The sequence below is a fragment of the Trachinotus anak genome, unplaced genomic scaffold (assembly GCF_046630095.1).
Source record: "Trachinotus anak isolate AG129_WGS33_773 ecotype Australia unplaced genomic scaffold, CSIRO_AGI_Tana_v1 ptg000025l, whole genome shotgun sequence".
Classification (NCBI taxonomy): domain Eukaryota; kingdom Metazoa; phylum Chordata; class Actinopteri; order Carangiformes; family Carangidae; genus Trachinotus; species Trachinotus anak.
Genome location: NW_027273876.1, coordinates 4,712,105 through 4,731,068, shown reverse-complemented (window position 1 = coordinate 4,731,068; position 18,964 = coordinate 4,712,105). Strand labels below are relative to the sequence as shown.

The window sequence follows — 18,964 nt, the reverse complement described above, 5'->3', positions numbered from 1 at the left end:
TAATGGGATGATAAAGTTGCTCTGTCTGCTGGATGTGTAAAAAGGCATTTTTTTAAACTAAGCTAACACATTACTTATAGCATCTATGTTTATAAGGTGATAACGTGTCAGAGCTGTAGCCCATCTGTCTGATTTTTCTTCCCACGAGCTTTAACCAACAACTTAGCAAACTGAAGCTGTTTTTACTGTAAGATGAGAAGATAGATGCCAACCTGTCGCTATGTCTGTGTGCTAACAACCTGGCGCTGATTAAATTAGCTTAGCTTCAAGATTGGAAGTTGGATGAAACAGCTAATCTGTCTCTCTTCAAAGGTTTCAAATCTGAAAGTGTGTTCATTGATGCACCTTGTTATTTGTGTGAATTTGACCTCAGGACTGAAACATTAGGTGTAAGGTAGCAAACAAAGTGTGCGAGCACTGTGTTACTCTCTTGTATAAAGATGAGACACAATTCATTGGTGAGCGAGGCCGGCATGACTCCACACCACACATTACAGTCGAACACAAGCTTGGTATTGACCTTCTGTCTTCTCATCTAACTCTGAGCAGAAAGGTAAATGTGTGAATTTATTAAAATGCTAAGCTATGAGTGCATTTCAAACCTTTTTGACATTTGTCTTTTTAATGTCCAAGCAGTAATTTAAGAGCTAGAATTTGATATTTTTAAGTTCTAGCTTAAATTTCTTGCTTAAAGATATGATTTTCTGTGACAAAAAAACCAGAAAAAACTCACTGATTTCTAACATGTTAAGGTGTAGTCAATATATAGCTTCTGAGAAACTCATTCAGGTGTAACACCAACCACCAAGCTTCATTAAAAGATACTTCCAGACAAATATATTTTAATATATGCAAACCCCAGATGAATGTTAAGCGTGTTGCATTAATTCGGTCGTCCTTGGTAAGCTAATGTATGAATGGACTGCGTGTGGACGTCCCTGTGTGGGTACTGTGAGACAGCGATCGGCTGGTTCTGTTCAGAGACAGATCAAAGCTCTGCTCCAGCCTCAGTTCAGGAACCTCAGTGATGGTGTGTTTCCACAGATCAGTCAGTGAGATGTGCGATGGCAGAGATGGTGTTGACAACAAGTTCAAATCTTTGCTTTGATGCACATTAAGTCTGAACTAATATCTGTGTGATATCAGATTGTATTATGGTCCAGTCAGAAATTAGATATCAGAGAAGCTGAGCCAGTTCTCTTGTTCCTCTGTTTAATAATATCGCCCATGATATCAGTAATAATGAGGAACAACATATGAAAAGATTCTCACAAATGGTAAATGTAGGTTATTTCTTAATATTTCACATTTCAGTGAACTAATGTACCTGGGTCTCTCATTCCCATCCACCAGCTTGTGTTACAGTGAGCCAATAGTGCCTTCATCCAGCTGCCATGTCTATATCGCCACCTAGTGGTCAACCACTGTCATCACCACAGACTGAGGCTGGAGAACAGTGTTTTCGCACATTAAGAAAACTATTGAAGTTACATAAGAAGTCATTTAAAGGGTCAGTCCACCCAAACTGCACAAATTTGTTATTCATTAAGTGTTATCAGTGTAACAGCCTGAATTGAAAGGCAAATATAAAACATTTTTCCTTATTAGAAAGCATTACTCTGAACTAAGTATATTTTGATTTTATAGCAAGTTCACTCTGGAAAAATAAAAAAATCAAGCATATTCCAAAATGTAAGTGAAATAAACATTAAAATGCTTGAGTTTTAGTTTACTGTTGATGCCAAAAAAAAACCAGAACAAAAACAATTGTGTATAATGGTCAAACAGCACAATAAAACCTTAGAAAACAAAAATAGGTATCATGTCTTTGAAAAAACATATTGCTTTCTCTTTGTTTAATTGGCAGTGACAGAATGTGTAACTGGCTTTTAAACTCACAACCTTTGTTGCCCTTGTTGCTCTAGATAATCAACAGACTTCACAGTTTTCATTGGAGCCACTTTCCACCAAAGAAATTGCAGCCAAACTCTTTTCTGTGGAGTGTCCAGTATGGCGGGGATACTGTTCCTGGAAACAAACGTGGGTTGTGTGATTTTTAAAAAAAAATTTTTTTAACAACTTTTTTATGCTTTGAGCAACACAAACTGATTTCTATTCACCTGCATTGTGTCTGGTAGAGACAGATATTTCACAAACTGGGCAAATGAAACCAAAACTATCAAGTACTTCCAGAAAAATTTGAAAGAATATTTCTCAATGAATCTCATCAAGAAGCAGAATCTTTTCATTAAGACAGTCATTTATTGAGGCACTTGACACAAGCCATGGAATGTACAAATCAAACACAACAAATTTAAGGTATTTTTCACATTCTTGCATCTGTAAACATGGTCAAGATAATACATTCTGATTCACATTGTACTGCCGCCCCCCACCACCACCACTAATGGAGAGACGTGAGAAAAATATCGACACCTCGCTCAGGGTAGTGCACAGTATACAACAGCTACACAGAGTGTACAAAACAGCAGTGGAGCCAAATACAAAACTATTCCTGGATCCCGCCGTTACAGTAATCCTTCATTCGTGAAGAGTGCACGTCGGACAGGAGCGGATCAGCAAATACAGCAACATGTGGACAAGCTGCTCATGTGCTCCCATTGTACCTGAAATGCATCTATTCAGTCATTTCACATCATGTGTGTAAGAGGTAAGTAAATTAGGGATGAGGCATCTAAGTCTATTTAGCAGCACAAGAACACTTCTCTACTTCAGAAAACTGATCATTATTCAATAAATATACAAATACATTATCTATATTTTTAGCAGGCATGTGCACGGGCAGTCGATATATGTCTGTTTGCTTTGGCTCTCTAGGATGTAAACATTCATGTATTTTTTTATATATATAATAACTTCATGATTATCAGTTTTATTGTTTGCAATCACAAAATTATTTTACTCAGATTTCTGTTCATTCATAGTTTTTGTTATCATGTGGCGCTGGTTCTCAAAATATGTCTGTGTATATGCCTGCTGTCTAGAAACTTCCAAGGCCAAAAAAACAAAACAAAACAAAAAAAAAAAACCACAGGAGTGTGAAAGTGGATAAGGCTGCTGTTGGGCTACTGTTCATTAAGGGATCTGAGGTTTGAAGGTGAAAGCTACAGCTCAGGGTTTGAAGCTCTTGGATGTTCACACACCCTGTTGTCCTCTCGGGCCCGATACTACTAGACTTTGACAAAACTGAACAGCTGGCTCAGCTGGTGCCCACGTCAGTAAAGGTGGGTGACAGTAAGGCTGTAGTTAAAGGAATACTATTTGTTTTGGGTATCAAACACTTATCTGCCTGTTGGCTAGTAAAGTGTAGGTTTGTTCCAACAGTCACACTTTTTGCTAAAATATGCCAAAATACAGCTAAATTCAACTTCTGTTTCGGCTTGTTCCTCTCTGCACGGCCACTGAGGTCATGCTCTTGATATTTTCCTGGGAATTTGTGGGTTTTAACAACCTGACTTTGAATTGTAAAACTGCATACAAATTACTCACAATGGGTTTTTCTTTTGTAGAATTATATTCATTGCTGCAGCTTTGAAACACCTTTAGGCCGCCATAACTAGATATAATTCTAGGAAAATATCATGAAAAGCTAAATGAATGAATAAAATGCTAAAAAATAAAATAATCAGACATTTCTACAGCATCTTTTCATAGCTTGAGGTTGCACTGGAAGAATTGGGACTCATGATCTACATATTTCTAAAATCTTACCGATATTATTATGTGTAAAGAGGTGTGTGGTTGTGTGCTTTTTTTTTTTAAAAACTGAGTGTGGGCATTGGAGAAGAGGATTATGCTGTAGCTGACAGGTCCTTTAAAGCCAACAGGCAGTAAATGTTTGAATCTCAAAACATTTCCTTGAAGGAGTTTGTAAGTAAGTTGATGCTCAGTCTATTGTAGACCAACAGCCATCTCTACAGTGTCTCAGACTGACAGTTTTGCGTCAGTCCTTACGTTGTTTGGTATTTATGTTGTAGTCAGTGGCCTGGTGGTGGTAATATGACCACATTTACACAGGGACAATAAACACAGATTTTACCCCGTCATGCGCTGTGTGAGATCTTTTATCTCTGTCAGAACATGGGGAAAATCTGCTGCCGGCCTGTTTACACAGACACACTGCGTCTGTTCCACACAGATTTAAAAACCATTTTTTATACCTGTGTAAATCCATCCTATTAGCCCGTCCCGTTCTGTGGAGTGAGGCTCTCCCAGGGGCAGATGATCTCTTTGGTTCCCACCCCTCCCCGAGAGGCAGCCCTGTGCTCTTCCTCCTCATCCTCGGACTCTATGGGGTAGATACGGCACTCTGGAGGAATATCCACTTTAATCTGGAAGAAACTGTTCAAGGTTGCAGAAAGAGCTTGGTGTAAGACAGTGCAGGCAGAAATATTAGGACAGTGACACATTTCTGTTGTGTTGCTTCTACTCCAGAGAGTCGGATTTGAAATGTAAAAATAAGTATGAAGTTTAAGTTTCAACTTTCAGTTTTAATTTCAAGATGTTTACATCCACATTAGATAAACTGTGTAGACTCTGTAGTTGTTTTTATACAGACTCCACCATTTTTACAGTCAGAATGTAACTGGACGAGTTAATATATAAACATTTGAAGATTATTAATAGATTTTTATTTGCTGGACACTTGGGGGCAGTGAAATACACTAAAAATACAACATTGACTGTTATCACCTTATAAAATTGTTATGGCTGATGTAACAGTTGGTTAAATAACACATCCAACAGTCACTGAGCAACATTAGCATTAATTTAAAGTTGTGTTTCTGGCCACACAGTGAATCTAACCCCAATATTCACTCTCTCTCAGTTTATCAAAACCTTTTCTTTTCTTTTTTTTGCTGAAATAATCTGGCTGACAAGAACAGGACTGATGAGAGGGATGAGATGAAATTAAAAGAGGAGCGTTGTGTGTTATAAAACCAACACAATGTGCTAAAAGATGCTACAATGGTAGAACTGAGTGGGACTGCAGAGTCAGATGATTCACTACAAGCAACAGCTTTCACGTTATACAAAGTCATATGATGCATTGTTTGTATAAAAATAAGACTTAGTGCATCTTTAACATTCAGCAATTTTTGAGATCAATTCCTATGACGAGCTCAAAATATTGCTCTACTACTACCACTGCTGATTCTACGTCAGCAGACATTTGACTTGGTATCTTTTGTTTGGAATATTTTAGCCATATTCACTTCCTGTTTTGGGGGCATATTCCCTGCAGTTGGACTGAGGTCACAGGACTGGCCTGTCCAGCGGTCAGGTACAAAAAAAAAGAAGTGGTTATCTCGACTCTAGATTCATTGTCTTGCTGTAATGCAACTGTAAGAAAAATCATATTTAAAAAACTTAATTTCTTTCTGTTCACCTAATACAGATAAAAAAACACCCTTAAAGAAGCTGAAGGCTCAAAGTCAGCACTGAATCATGTTAAAGAGCTTGTTTCATGTCCAATCTGAGCTGCTGGATTAGAGTTGATTTCCTTGATTTTGCATGCAGAGCTGTTTCTAAGTGTTTTTGACCATCACTCACTTGCCAATCCGTCTGGGTGGAGCCTGGATGGGCTGATCCGGGCTGATTGGCTGAATGCGGCTGCTTGTCCCAGCAGCTGAGTGGCATTTAGGCGACAAGCTGGCGAACATGGTGGAGGGAGTGCAGCCCCGCTTCAGCAGACGGCGCAGTGAGAGAGCCATGCGAGACTTGGACACATTTCCACCTGCGGGGGCTCGGGCCTCGGGGTTCCCGTCTGCTTCTCCTTCGCTGGCCTCCACTCGTCGCTCAGAGGCCGAGGTGCTGTCTAAGGCCACGCTGATGGGGGATGGACAGGCAGGGGTGTGGGCCAGGAAAGGGAGAGAGGGCGAGGCGTTGGCAGAGGGGGAGTCAGTGAAGCCAGAGTAGACAGCGAGGTGGGGGACAGGAGTGGTGAAGCGGCACAGCTGTGAGGTCAAAGGGCAAGAGACACGAGTTAAAGGGCATCATGAGGGGGATTCACTCCAAAATGATGTGTGTGCAATGTGGAAAATGTTCTGCAGATGTTTCCCTCTGTACAAAACAAATATCCCAAAATATTCTCAGCTTTTTTGCCTGAAAAAAATCAGTTTGAGGTTATCAAAAAAAAAAAAAAACAGCTAATCGACTAATGGTTTTAGCTGTAAAAAACACATTAACCATAAACTTGCATAGGTGCCTTTAATGTATTACTGATATGATGGTTTAATACTTTTCCTGGGAGAGAAAGAAAGAAAGAAAGAAAGAAAGAAAGAAAGAAAGAAAAAGAGGAGTATTCAGACAGAAAGAGAGAATCTACAGAACTAAATACAGAAATTTAGTGAAAAACAAAGGAAGAAATACAGGAAGTGATACAGGAAGACAGAAAGATAAACAGCCTCTAGTTGCTCTCTAGTTAGCAGTAATCAGGACCATCGTCATCATCATCATCATCATCAGATAAGGCTGACATCGAGTAGGAACGTGACGTTCAGGCTTCTTGCAAACAGTGAGTGAATGACGAGTGAAGACAAACACATGAACATGAGCTGGTTTGTGGATGTTTTATTGGTTTGTGACTGATGAAGAGGAAAAGACACAGTAACAGTACAGAACACTGTATGAGTGAAGATGGACAGTACAACACATGTATTATGAGAAACAGCACGACACACAACACGTACAGCTCGTAGGGACAGAAATGCAGCAGATGGTAACAGATGTCTCAACATGGTCATCTGTCCTCTGCGTGTGTACTCAGCATGACTCGTGTGCACAGGCGTTTAATTCAGCCTCATCACAAAACTTTACTTCTCATAGTGGTTTTGTTAGTTCAGGTTTTACATAATTCAGCACGGGTAAATAAATTTAAAAGTGTAAAACCAGAACTATGTGCAGTGCTAAATACTGAATAGAGAGAAGTAGGAAGGGTTGTAACATTTTTTGTAAGTTGAGTGAAAAGACTAATTTTACTTAATATACCTCTACTACCTAATGTGAAAAATTAACATTGACTTTAATACCATGCAACTGAACTGAGATTGTGTTTTCAGTATTGCATGCTCCCATTACCACACCACTTTCCATTTTGCTTTTTTGAAATAAATAAATAAATACTAATGAACAAACCAAGATGACACAGGGTCATGACATTTTTCCACTTTTCAACATCACTAAACCTGCAACAGCTTCGTTTTTGTCCACTTGTGGGCAGCGGAAACAAACTGTAAACACAATGTTGACATGTCATCACCTTTTTAGGTTGATGATGCTGAACTTGTTTGCAAACTGTTCACCAGATAATCACTATGTCTGTCTGCCTTTTGCTGCTGGACAGGTAGCCTTCATTTGGTTTCTAGAGCTTTTTCACTGAAAACAGCTGCGTGCTGCGAACAAAATAACTATGAGAGCGGTGAGAGTGAACTAGAACAATAAGGCTGTGGTGCGGAAAACCAAAACAATGAGCTAAAAGACACTAAAAAGCTCCATAGAACTGGAGGGAACTACCTCTGGGTGATAACTCTGTGAGTTTACAATTACGAGCAATGCCTCTCACATTACACTCAGTTGCTTGATCCATTATTGCAATGAAAATATAGATTATAGCAGCTTTAAACTGAAGCATTTTTATAATAAATAAAATATAGCTTTTTTTTTAATCAACAATAACATCTCAACTGATCCCAACCCTGACTGTTATATTCAAAGCTCCGACATCACTGAAGATCACGTGTTTCATTTCTTAGGAGGAGGACGGGGGGGGACCTCCTTCCCCTGCTTGCTGAGTTTGCTCATGACCTGTGTGATGTCGACGGGGGCGCTGGCCGCCATCTTGGCCCTCTGCTCCTGCTCCTGCTGTCGGAGGATGATGGGGCTGAGACTGGGCCGTCTGTTCTTTGCATTCTGCTCCAACTGGGCATCACTGGGAGACCAGAGGGATTGAGCCATTCGGTGTGTGGAAGAGAGAAATAGGAGAAAGATGAGAAAGAGAAGAGAAGAAGAATAAGATGGTCCAGCAAAGAGAAGAGAAGAGGAGCAAGGGAAACACAAGGTGAAAATTAAGTTTTGGAACATGATGGATGTGGTGGTTTCAGGAAGCAACAGGTACACTAATATCAGCAAAAGACATGAGAAACATAAACTCTCATGTGGTGAATATTTCATGCTTTCTTTTCCTCATTTGATCATCATTTTGCCAAAAACGTGTATTAAAAGTTGCCTCTCACGAGAACTTGTGCTCCTCAGGACAGATGGCTTTCTTTGTTGTATCCTTAAAGACTGGAGATTTCATGTACCGACCGTATGAGTCCTGCAAAATACACACAAACACATCATGAATCAGTGGTGTTTAGTGACGGCGAGTGCAAGCCTGTGGGAATTTAAACAACAACGTTCTCCTGCGGTTAAACCCACCTACTGGTGTGTTTACTGACCTTCTTCATGAGCATGTAGATGTGAGTTTGGGCTGCCTCCAGGACGTATCTGTGTGGGTGTTTCAGGCCCTTAACTGTGATTTCCATTGTCTTTCCATCGATGTTGATCCACCGTGGTGCCCCACGGGCCAGGAAGGTCCTGGGATCGAGAGATTTGGGGAAACACATTGGAAACAGTTTAACACAAGTGTGCACAAACTGACTCCAAGCAGCAACTGTTGCAGCATTTTTCTCCTGTTTTCAATTAATGGCAAAAACATCCACACAGCTGCTTAAAGGAGCTATTTGTAAGTTTTGCTATTGCTGCATAGCCAGTGTTAGCGTTAACATCTGTTTACTCACCAGTCCAGGAGAAACGTTGTGAGTTCAGCGTCACACTTGTTCCTTTACTCACCAAGAGCTATCTCCAGTGGTGGAAAGTCACCCTTGTTTTGCTTCTATGTCCATCATTTCTTTTCTTCTACTAAAGTTAGCATGCTAACCAGCTAGCGCCGGCCCTGTTGAAGTGTCTCATTACTTTCCAATACGGAATCACTGTAGCATGAAGACGTGGTTCTGCTCTGAGAGTGTTACAACCTCTTGTTCAGTAAAAGCAACAATGACTGAAGCTCTTGGCAAAACAGGTAAGTAAACAGCTGTTAATGCTAATCCTGGCTATGTAGCAAAAGCAAAACTTACAAATAGCTCCTTTATTAATGTAAACTGACAGACTTTGATCATATATTCTTATCATTTACTCATCAATCAATTTTCCAAGTACGGCTGCAGCTATCAATCATTTTCATTATCAAATATTCTGCAGCTCATTTTATCATTAATTATTTCATTAATCGTTGAGTAAATGAAATTAGAATGTTTGGCCTATTTTCACTGAAATAATTATAGTTTTAGCGATTGTCAAATTAGTTTTCTGTCATTGACAAATGGACTAATTATTGACTAATTGTTTTAGCTGTATTTATAGAGAAGACCCAATATATTATACGCAAAATAGAAATTACAAGACATTACTTGTAGATCTGCTCTGCTTTCTCTCTCATTGTCGCAGCTGTGCCCCACTTCAGATCCTCACAACCTTCCCAGAATGCCAAGTTCTCACCTGAGACGGTTCAAGATAGAAAAAAGTAAAAAAAAAAAGAAGTTAGCATGCTATAAACTTAATCTACAGTGTAGAAAGTTTGCAACAATAATATTTCTGTAATCAACCATCATACCGCTGAATTCTTTCTTTAGGAAGAGTCTGAAATCATCTCGTCCTCGAGGGTCTGACAGCAGCTCTCTGAAGCTGAACGTCCACCTCTCCACACGCATTTTAGTTGGTATTTCCACACTACCGCACACACAAATTACCATTAAGTCATTAAATTAGAAATGCACAGGGTAGTTTAAATTCAGCTGAACCTCAATGAATACAAAACAAATTATGTGTCATCCTCAGCTGACGCACTTGGGCACGTTCAAGGTCCAGTATGTGACGTCATCAGTGAGCCAGGGGTTGCTGGGAAGACACTTGGAGAGGAAAGGGTCGTGGCTGTTGTAGGTGGCGCAGTATTTCACCAGTCTGCAAGAACAGGGAGAAGAAGAGATGTTTGAAGAGAAGAACTTTTCCATCACAGTCAACGATAAAGACTAAACTCCATGTCATGTCACATTACATTAGTACACTTAGGTGTGAAAGGAGGTTATTGTTCTACTGTGACAGTAACTAATTATGTCGATCACACAACTAAATATGAGCCAAAGTGGTAGATTATGCACAAGATGCAACACAGATTATCCTTTTGTCTAACTGTTGAAATGTAAAATGTGTTATTTCCCCCTGCTTTTTGTTTATCTGTTTGTTAGTTAACAAGATATGTCTCAAGTATAGTTAACAGATTTTATTTAAATTATCCAGGATTTTTTCAAAGACATTGTTTACATTTTTTCAGGCTTTTAACATGATAATAAATCTCTGAAGAGCCCAGTTCTATTCGAGGTTTCTTCACTTGCCACTATCGCCAAGTGCTTGCTCACTTGGCGATCTTTGGCCTGTGTAAATGATATTGTAAATATTATAGTGTAATGACCTAATCTATATGAAAAGTGACATACATGACTTCTGTTATGATTTGGCACAATATAAATAAAACTGACTTGAACCTACGGTAACTGTATCACATTTGCTCATCAAATCTCATCCATGCATGACTTTTCACCTGTCCTCCATTTGCAGGGCGGTCCATTAAAGATATTGCGTGTTTGCTATTTTGAGACATACACCTCATGATGCAACTTCATGATACACTTCTGAACCACATGTTTTATCTCAGACACTGTATATTAGAACTGGAAACACAATCTTACGCGCCAATGGACACAGATGACTTCACTCTGGGCCTCATGATAGACTGCTGGGTAAAGATCATCTACAGGGAGCAGAAGAGAGATGACAGCTATAAAAATGTCAGGAAAAATAGGTCTGTCTCTGTGGATCAGTGCTAACAGTTAACACAGCTGTTAGTTTAGACAGCGGAGAATAAAAACTTACAATTCTCTCATAGAAGTCAGGTGTTTTTGCCTGGGGAAAAAAATACACATATTAAATGTTGCTTCGCAGATTATGTGTCATATCACAGACAAAAATATGAGTGATGTACTGTGTGTATTTGTGTGTATGCTCTTTCTCTTTGAGGACAATTGTGAGATTTACTAGACATTCTTTATTTCCAAATGTGTAGTGTTCAGCTGCAACAATGCTGACTCAAGTGACTTAGGTGGACATTTATCAGGCTTTTCTCAGCTCCCTTTGGAGCCACAAAAGGTTTATTTTCATATCAAGCCTTGTAAACAGACTGTAATGAGTAAAATTCTTCTTTAAGGTTGGAGTTGGGTTTAAGTCCAGGTTAGGTTAAGGGTTAAGCGTGTACTTGTAATGTTAGTATGTAAGGAATGCATAATGTCAAGTATAATATGGGGTGGTGTGTGTAAGTGTTTGTAAAGTCTGGATACGAAAATAGAGCCACAGGAAATGCCTGCAGAAGAGAAGAGAAGAGAAGAGAAGAGAAGAGAAGAGAAGAGAAGAGAAGAGAAGAGAAGAGAAGAGAAGAGAAGATTAATTTTAGTGAGATAGTTTCATGTTTGAAACAGCAGACAGGGAAAGGACAGGAAGGATAAGTAGCCCTGACTGCACATGGATCCGTGCATTAAAGCCTCTTGTTCAATATAAGCTGATTGACAGGAATTATCTTCATACAGGTCATGCAGAGACTCACCTGTTACCTCGTCTGCGTTAGGGTCTATCCGTCGATTCAGTCCATAGTCCATGGCACTCACCGTCCCTGGCTGCACACACATTAACAAAAAAGATTACACATTGTGTGTTTACCAAATGACTAATTAATTAAAGCAGATGGCCGTTTTGTAATGCTAATCATACGCTGCTAATGTATCACACTTCTTCCTAAAATCTGAGGCGACAAGAGGGCAGTCACCAGTTACATGTAAAATGTGCTTTTGTGAATTTACTCTTGGATATTACAGATACATCCTCAAGTTGTTTGTTTCCAGCAGAGGTTTTAAAAATGCAGTGAGATGAAACCACATTTACAGTGTGCAGGATGACTCCGTCCCTGGATAATGATATTAGCTCAGATAGAGAGCTTACTTTGACTTTTATGAATAAAAAGATGAATCTGTCGACAGTGTGCAATTGTCAAGTGGGAAAATAAGTGCAGCTTACATCAACACTTTATGTAATTTGAATGCAAACACAATCTTTTCTTTTTGCTTTGTTGCCTGGAGCTTCTCAATAAAATGTTGGAATTAAGGAAAGTTATAGAAAATTTTGTTTCCTAATATTGCAGCTCAAGAAAAAGTGTAAACTTTTCCAGTGGAAGAAAAAGTTAAAACACTTAAAAAAATAAAATAAATAAAAGCCAGTTACTGTTACTTATTCTTGCAAAAAGATTAAAGGAATAGTTCAACATTATGGGAAAAACATGTGTTTGGTTAGATGAGAAGATCAATACCACTCTGCATTTAGTACAGAGATAGAGTCACAAGACAATTAGCTTATCTTAGCATAAAGACTGGAAACAGCTAGCCTAGCTAATTTCCCCCTTCATGACAAATGTGAGGGGAATGAACTTTCACCTTTGTCACAGAAGCTACATCCATCTTTACATAGTCTATGGGTATGACCATTAGCTTATGGTAACTAATGTTAGTTAGCTAAGTTAGCTTAGTCACAGAAGCTACATTCATCTTTACATAAAATCTACGGGTATGACCATTAGCTTAAAGTAACCAATGTTAGTTAGCTAAGTTAGCTTAGTCACAGAGGCTACGTCTATACAGTCTATGGGTATGACCATTAGCTTATAGTAACTAATGTTAGTTAGCTAAGTTAGCTTAGTCACAGAGGCTACATTCATCTTTACATAAAGTCTACGGGTATGACCATTATCTTATAGTAACTAATGTTAGTTAGCTAAGTTAGCTTAGTCACAGAGGCTACATCCACCTTTACATAGTCTATAGGTATGACCATTAGCTTATAGTAACTAATGTTAGTTAGCTAAGTTAGCTTAGTCACAGAAGCTACATTCATCTTTACATAAAGTCTACGGGTATGACCATTAGCTTATAGTAACTAATGTTTGTTGTTAGCTAAGTTAGCTTAGTCACAGAGGCTACGTCTATACAGTCTATAGGTATAACCATTAGCTTATAGTAACTAATGTTAGTTAGCTAAGTTAGCTTAGTCACAGAAGCTACATTCATCTTTACATAAAGTCTACGGGTATGACCATTAGCTTATAGTAACTAATGTTTGTTGTTAGCTAAGTTAGCTTAGTCACAGAGGCTACGTCTATACAGTCTATAGGTATAACCATTAGCTTATAGTAACTAATGTTAGTTAGCTAAGTTAGCTTAGTCACAGAAGCTACATTCATCTTTACATAAAGTCTACGGGTATGACCATTAGCTTATAGTAACTAATGTTAGTTAGCTAAGTTAGCTTAGTCACAGAGGCTACGTCTATACAGTCTATAGGTATGACCATTAGCTTATGGTAACTAATGTTAGTTAGCTAAGTTAGCTTAGTCACAGAGGCTACGTCTATTAGCTTATGGTCGCTAATGTTTAGTTTTAAACTTTAGATGATATTTATTTCCTTTCACTGACTTTATCACTCTTCCCCTCTGCTGCTCCTGTTACACCACGTCGTAGCATTCACCATGATCCTGCGATTGTCACTTTCTGTCTTAAACTTTTGCTGGTTGCAGTTCAGCAAACCACTGCTCATGGCAGCTTCATTATAACCACAGAGACCAACAAGTGCTCCTGCTAAGCTAGTGTACTGCCTGACCCCAAGTTTGTGTGTCAACTATCTTGAGATATTTTGATTTAAAAAAAAAAAAAAAAGGGAATACATACTTTAATAACACAATAAAACCTGAAATAACTCATGTCTGGGTCTCAAGATGATGTTATAAATCAGGAGCTGCATTAAGGCCCTTATCATTTCAACTGATATCTGTTTATGTGGAGCGTATTCCTTAACACATATGGATTTAATCAAATTAGCACAATCCACTTAATGCACAGTCAGCCTGGGTCCTTTGGGAACCCTACATGTCCGGAAAGCAGTTGCCCACTTCAGCCTGCTCAGTGATCCAGCCTCGACTTAAGATGCTGCAAGCATAAGGTGCAAACCACCGCACCACATTCTCCTACCCAGTGTGAAATATTAATCACTCATGCCCTTTTCCTCTGACTGGACATGTAATGGTAATGAGGCATCATGGGTAGAGATAATGAGATACCCTGGGAAGTACAGACATGGAGTGTAATTTATTTTCAAACCTCTCTGTCTGCTAGCAATCCGCTGTTATCTACATGAGGCTACATCCTGTGTGCACAGTACAAGTCTGATAACTATCTGTGTGTGTGTGCGTGTGTGTGTGTTCTTACTGGAGGCCTGTGAACCACCCAGTAGGCTCTCTCCTGACAGTCAAAAACCACACGGTCTGGTTTCTTCCTCTCCTTTGCAGCTCTAAAAACACACACAAACGCACAGCATCGTAACACCTTTGTGATCTTCAAACTGAGTGATGTTTTTTGAGTTTCTTTCACACTTACCTGTACTGTTCTTTAGCTTGCATCACTATGAAATCCCATTTATGATTCATCCACTTGTGAAGACGGTTATACTGCTCCTGCGGACATAAAATTACTCGTCGGTAAATGCCAACTGCAAACAAAGTCATTTTTTCCTGGGTCTCTCAGTCTCGCTCTCACCTGCTCGTGCAGCTCCAGGATTCCTTTTTTCCGTATGTTTCTTTTTGCCAGGTAGATTGCTTCGGTAATAACAAAAAAAGGAGTTAACTGAGTATTGATGACAGGACCTGAGATGAAATTTAGCCACACTCACCATAATCTGTATCCTCAACAGGCCACTGCTGTGTGGGCCAGAAATATGGTGTCTGGAGAGGACAAAAGGAAGATTTAACATCACGTCAGAAGTGTTGTTGTGAGTTGGTTTATTTGTTGGACTTTATTTCAGCTGTCTTTTAAACAAAGAATTCTTCACATGATTGAGGGAATATCAGCTTGTTAAATCAAAATGTAGTGCAAAACTACTCTGATATCCTGAGAAACCATTCACAGTTAAAATAACCAGATGCTGATGGTCTGTTTTGACTAATCCACTAAATTATATACATGAAAAATCAAAAATCCATTAAATCTAATATTGCCGCAAGGCATTCCTGCTCAGCGATTTGCACCACTGCCAAAGTGGCCTAATACAACCAGAGATATTTAATCTATGTTACATATATTTTCATATCATTTCAAGTCAATTAAGTAATTATAGAGCATATTTAATACTTTGATAAATTAGATCTACAAGTAATAAAATCTAATGGTAGGTAACACTGTACCCTAAAAATGAAATGGCCTTTATTCTGACAGTGATTAGTTTTGGAAAACATCTATAGGAAACTTCAGATGTTTCAGAATCAGCCAAGAAAAAAAACTTTTAAAAGGAAGTTTCTTATATATTCTGTCTGAATGAGGCAGCAGTGTAAGTTCAACATTACAACATCTTACCTTTAAGTGTTATTTCAGCAGGTAAGTTTAAAATTAGGGCTAAAAACATCAAATGTAGTGCGTTTACCTGGAAGCGATAGAGAGATGCATCTGGTTTGATCACTAAGCGTTTGTGGTCTTGCAGAGGGTAGATATAACCTAACGCCACCAGCACAGAGCCAAAACTCCTCGCCTCTGAAAACAAAAGACAGAGAGATGAGCGGGAATTTAACAGCTGCTATGGTAATGATAACATCATAAAAACTGTAGATATATTGATGACATCAGCTGCCTCATCTCTCACCTTGTGCGTCTATTTGAAATCTGTCTGCTAACCATGCAATTATGTCTTCACCTGAGGATAAAAGAAAAGACAGAGGAAGTCAGAGGTTAAAAAAAAAAAAAAAAAAAAAAAAGGATGCACAACCAGTTATAAAAGCAGCTCTGACGGCGGACAACAAGAAATGAGTGTGTGTTGACAGGTGGGTGGGTGTGCGCCTGTAAATGCCAGAACCCTCTCTGATCTACCACTGTGTCGATAGCCTGTGAGCCTCTACTGCTAATGTGGGGAGACAGGTGGAAGGAGGAGAGGAGGAGGAGGAGGAAACACATGTGGAAACAAAAGAAGGAGCAGAGGAAAGGAGACAAGGACTGGACTCAAAGTTCATAGATGACGTAGAAGTCGAGGATTCCTCTCTTCTTCTTCTCCACCTCCACCAGCACCACCTCGCTGTCTCTCTCTGTGTTCTTCTCTTGTTTCTGTCTCTGTTTCTTGCATTTTTTCCCTCTTGCCCACTCTATCATCATCCTCCTCCTTCACCTCCTACTTTTTCCCTCTCTCTGACTCCGAGACCGCGGGGGTTGTCATGGAGATGAAATCTGTAGCTCTCGAGTTTGAGCCCAGAGCTCTGGTTATCCTCCAGTGAGACTATGCAGGGAAAATCACTCAACCAGCCGCCGTATAAAATCAAGTGTGTACTACAATATATGTGCATTTGACAGTGTTTGTATGTGTGTGTGTGTTGGTGTGTGTGTGTGTGTGTGCGTGTGTGTAATGCATCTTTACCAGTAATAGCATGTGGTATTGTTGTGATGACCAGTCTCTGAGGCTGTGACTTGACTCCTGTTTTGGGGTCCTGCATCTCCAGCACCACCTTCTCCGCCTGCAAGGAATATTATAAGGAGTGAGAAGAGGTTACCACAACAACTGATTATGGTTGGGGGAGGGGGGGGGGCAGAGGTCACCCTGCCAACAGGTTGCTTTGACAACAGGTTGGAAAATCAGGGCAGCACATATTGTTATTTGTTGATAAAATCTTTAAAATTTAGGTTAGATGGATTTTTGTGAATGAGATCTCACAGTAGAGTATCAAGGACATGATGGTGATAATGTCATCATCTTCATGTTAACCTCTTTTCTATTTAATGAAAGATTTGGGGAGAATGGCATCATCATTGGCTGAAAAACTCTAAGCTTGTAATTAATACTTCCTATCAGACAAATGTTGAGTGATTTAGTGACTGTGATCACAACTATTCAGCTTTATCATCCAAAAACAACATGACAATCCTGTGCCTCAGCACTGCGTTTGAATATGGCGAGAGGTGAGATGAGAGGAGTGTCAGATGCCGTGATCTCATGGCTTTTGTTTGGCTTGTGTGGGAGGTTTGCAGTGAGTCACTGCCCTGTTTACAGTGGGGTTTTTTTGTTTGTCTTTTTAGTTATCGTATCATCGGATCCCCACAGAGACACCAGAGCTCAGGTGGGCACCGGAAAGCAAGAAATTGTGCAGTACATTAATTCAGTGTGTGTGTGTGTGTGTGTGTGTGAAAGTGGGTGTGAGAGAGAGAGAGAGTATATATGGCTGACTCCTGTGGCTGTTTGAAGTGGCTTTGTGCTTTGAAGTCATCCTGGAGAGGCTATAAGCCCTAGGCTGAGCCAGACCAAAGTGGGCTTTCATGGACCAAAACATGAAGTTCTCCTGGAAATGAGTTCTGAGTGAGCATTCCCCTGGAGGGAGGGACACTGTGAGAGAGTGCTGCATCTGGGATCAGTAGATTCTGAAAATATTTTGCTGATGAAGCTTCAATAGCTTTTGTCTCAATTATTTCCGGCAGAATTTTTCCAATGGCAGAAGTTAAATAACCAGCTCCTTACGTGGATGAATTTGAAGTGTGCGACGATTAATCGAGGCCCCGCTCTGGCTACAGGACTGGGCTCTTGTTTTCCAATGCACAGTGCCTGGATTAACTTCTTTCCAGCAGCTGCTTGGTGTAAATGAAAGCACTGATCCAGGCTTAATGCTTATTAAAATAAATGACCTTATCACTGTGAAAAGGTTGCAACAAAACACAATCTAACATTTAGTGTGACAGGCAGATATAGAGTGCACAATAACTAAAATGACATGTGATGTGCTGTATTTTGTTGTCTTATCATTCTGTTGCATGTATGCCTCTTATGAAATGTTATTTTCCCACTGATTCTAATTGATTTAGTAATCAAAATTCAGATGTGAATGCCACATGCATTCACATCTGAATGATTGAAACATGGCATGCTATTTATGTTTTATTGCATTCTGTAGTCTAAATTGTACCTGTGAGCTTTTGTGCTTTGCAAAAATGTCTAAACAAATAAATGCACACAGGAAAGGCATTAGGGAGCCAGGATTCCTCTGAGGACCTGTTGAGAATACAGATTGTTTTATAGGCTCACGATGTTTGTGAGAGCAAATGCATGTAGAGCCAGGGTGATAGCAGGCAACTACAGCCCTTAGAGAATCCCTATAACCTCTCTATAGGTGCGTCTGCAGGTATAGTCTGTGAGCTGTGATCATCACCACTGATGTAGAAGGAAATCCTACCTTCTTAAGACAGGCCATCCGTGGTCGAAATCTCTGTCCATGATCCCAGAGAGTGTTTCTGATGGTCATGGTGATGCTTTTCACTCTGTCACAGACACGTATGTATCGCTACTGTCGCTTCTGAGCCCCTGTGTCGTGTGGAGATGCTGGAGGAGAAGCGCAATAAACGATACTGATGGTGCTTTCAAGTGCTCTCCAACAGCTACTTCTTGAAGGCTCGGAAAAGTGTGGACATGCTGCTATATCTACCTTTCGCATACAATTGAATCAAATTAGCTAAATGACACTTTGTGTATGCAATACAAACGACCATGCAAATGCACAATATCAATCAATGACATGGAATTATATTTAAAACGTCTGTTTAAAAAAATTATATCTAAAATGTGTTTTAAAAAAAAGTCTGAAATTATAAAAATACAGCAATATAGTAGTCAGTTATTACCAGCTATCTTCACCTTTTAAATACCTTCGAGGGCTCATGAAACATGAAAATAGAGGCTCACCTGTCCGCATTTCCAAATTTATTAATCTTTTGAAGCGCTTACAAATATAAAT

At 39.5% G+C, this 18,964-nt stretch overlaps 1 protein-coding gene and 1 long non-coding RNA gene across 10 annotated transcripts; one reads left to right on the top strand and one right to left on the bottom strand.

Moving 5' to 3' along the window:
- Positions 1-2,248: 2,248 nt before the first annotated feature.
- LOC139609233 (regulator of G-protein signaling 9-like) lies at positions 2,249-18,952 on the bottom strand. Of its 6 annotated transcripts, XM_071463538.1 has the most exons (20): positions 18,407-18,952; positions 16,606-16,702; positions 15,844-15,894; positions 15,628-15,734; positions 14,881-14,932; positions 14,748-14,806; positions 14,589-14,665; positions 14,421-14,502; positions 11,724-11,786; positions 10,993-11,022; positions 10,809-10,870; positions 9,910-10,023; positions 9,677-9,792; positions 9,474-9,561; positions 8,463-8,601; positions 8,256-8,338; positions 7,828-7,951; positions 5,575-5,978; positions 4,182-4,362; positions 2,249-2,627 (listed from the first exon to the last, which is right to left on the bottom strand). In XM_071463538.1, exons 1-19 carry the CDS (start codon positions 18,473-18,475, stop codon positions 4,200-4,202), a joined length of 1,980 nt encoding a protein of 659 aa, XP_071319639.1. In that variant the 5' UTR covers positions 18,476-18,952; the 3' UTR covers positions 2,249-2,627; positions 4,182-4,199. The 6 variants fall into 6 exon arrangements, with proteins under 6 accessions (XP_071319639.1, XP_071319638.1, XP_071319643.1 ...); XM_071463537.1 differs by having other exon boundaries at positions 2,249-4,362; XM_071463539.1 differs by lacking the exons at positions 2,249-2,627; positions 4,182-4,362; positions 5,575-5,978 and having other exon boundaries at positions 6,580-7,951; positions 18,407-18,749.
- LOC139609236 (uncharacterized) lies at positions 7,952-10,039 on the top strand. 4 transcript variants are annotated; one of them, XR_011685182.1, is made up of 4 exons: positions 7,973-8,080; positions 9,511-9,586; positions 9,696-9,781; positions 9,901-10,039. It is a non-coding gene; the product is annotated as an uncharacterized lncRNA (long non-coding RNA). The 4 variants fall into 4 exon arrangements; XR_011685185.1 differs by having other exon boundaries at positions 9,696-9,777; positions 9,901-10,030; XR_011685183.1 differs by lacking the exon at positions 7,973-8,080 and adding an exon at positions 8,966-9,085.
- Positions 18,953-18,964: the final 12 nt, after the last annotated feature.

Coding starts and splice junctions, on each gene's coding strand:
- LOC139609233 (XM_071463537.1), bottom strand. CDS start 18,475: ATGACCATCAGAAACACTCTCTGGGATCATGGACAGAGATTTCGACCA. Junction 14,933..15,627: donor CATCTCTCTATCGCTTCCAG/GTAAACGCACTA, acceptor TGTCCTCTCCAG/ACACCATATTTCTGGCCCAC. Junction 14,503..14,588: donor CAAGCTAAAGAACAGTACAG/GTAAGTGTGAAA, acceptor GTGTGTTTTTAG/AGCTGCAAAGGAGAGGAAGA.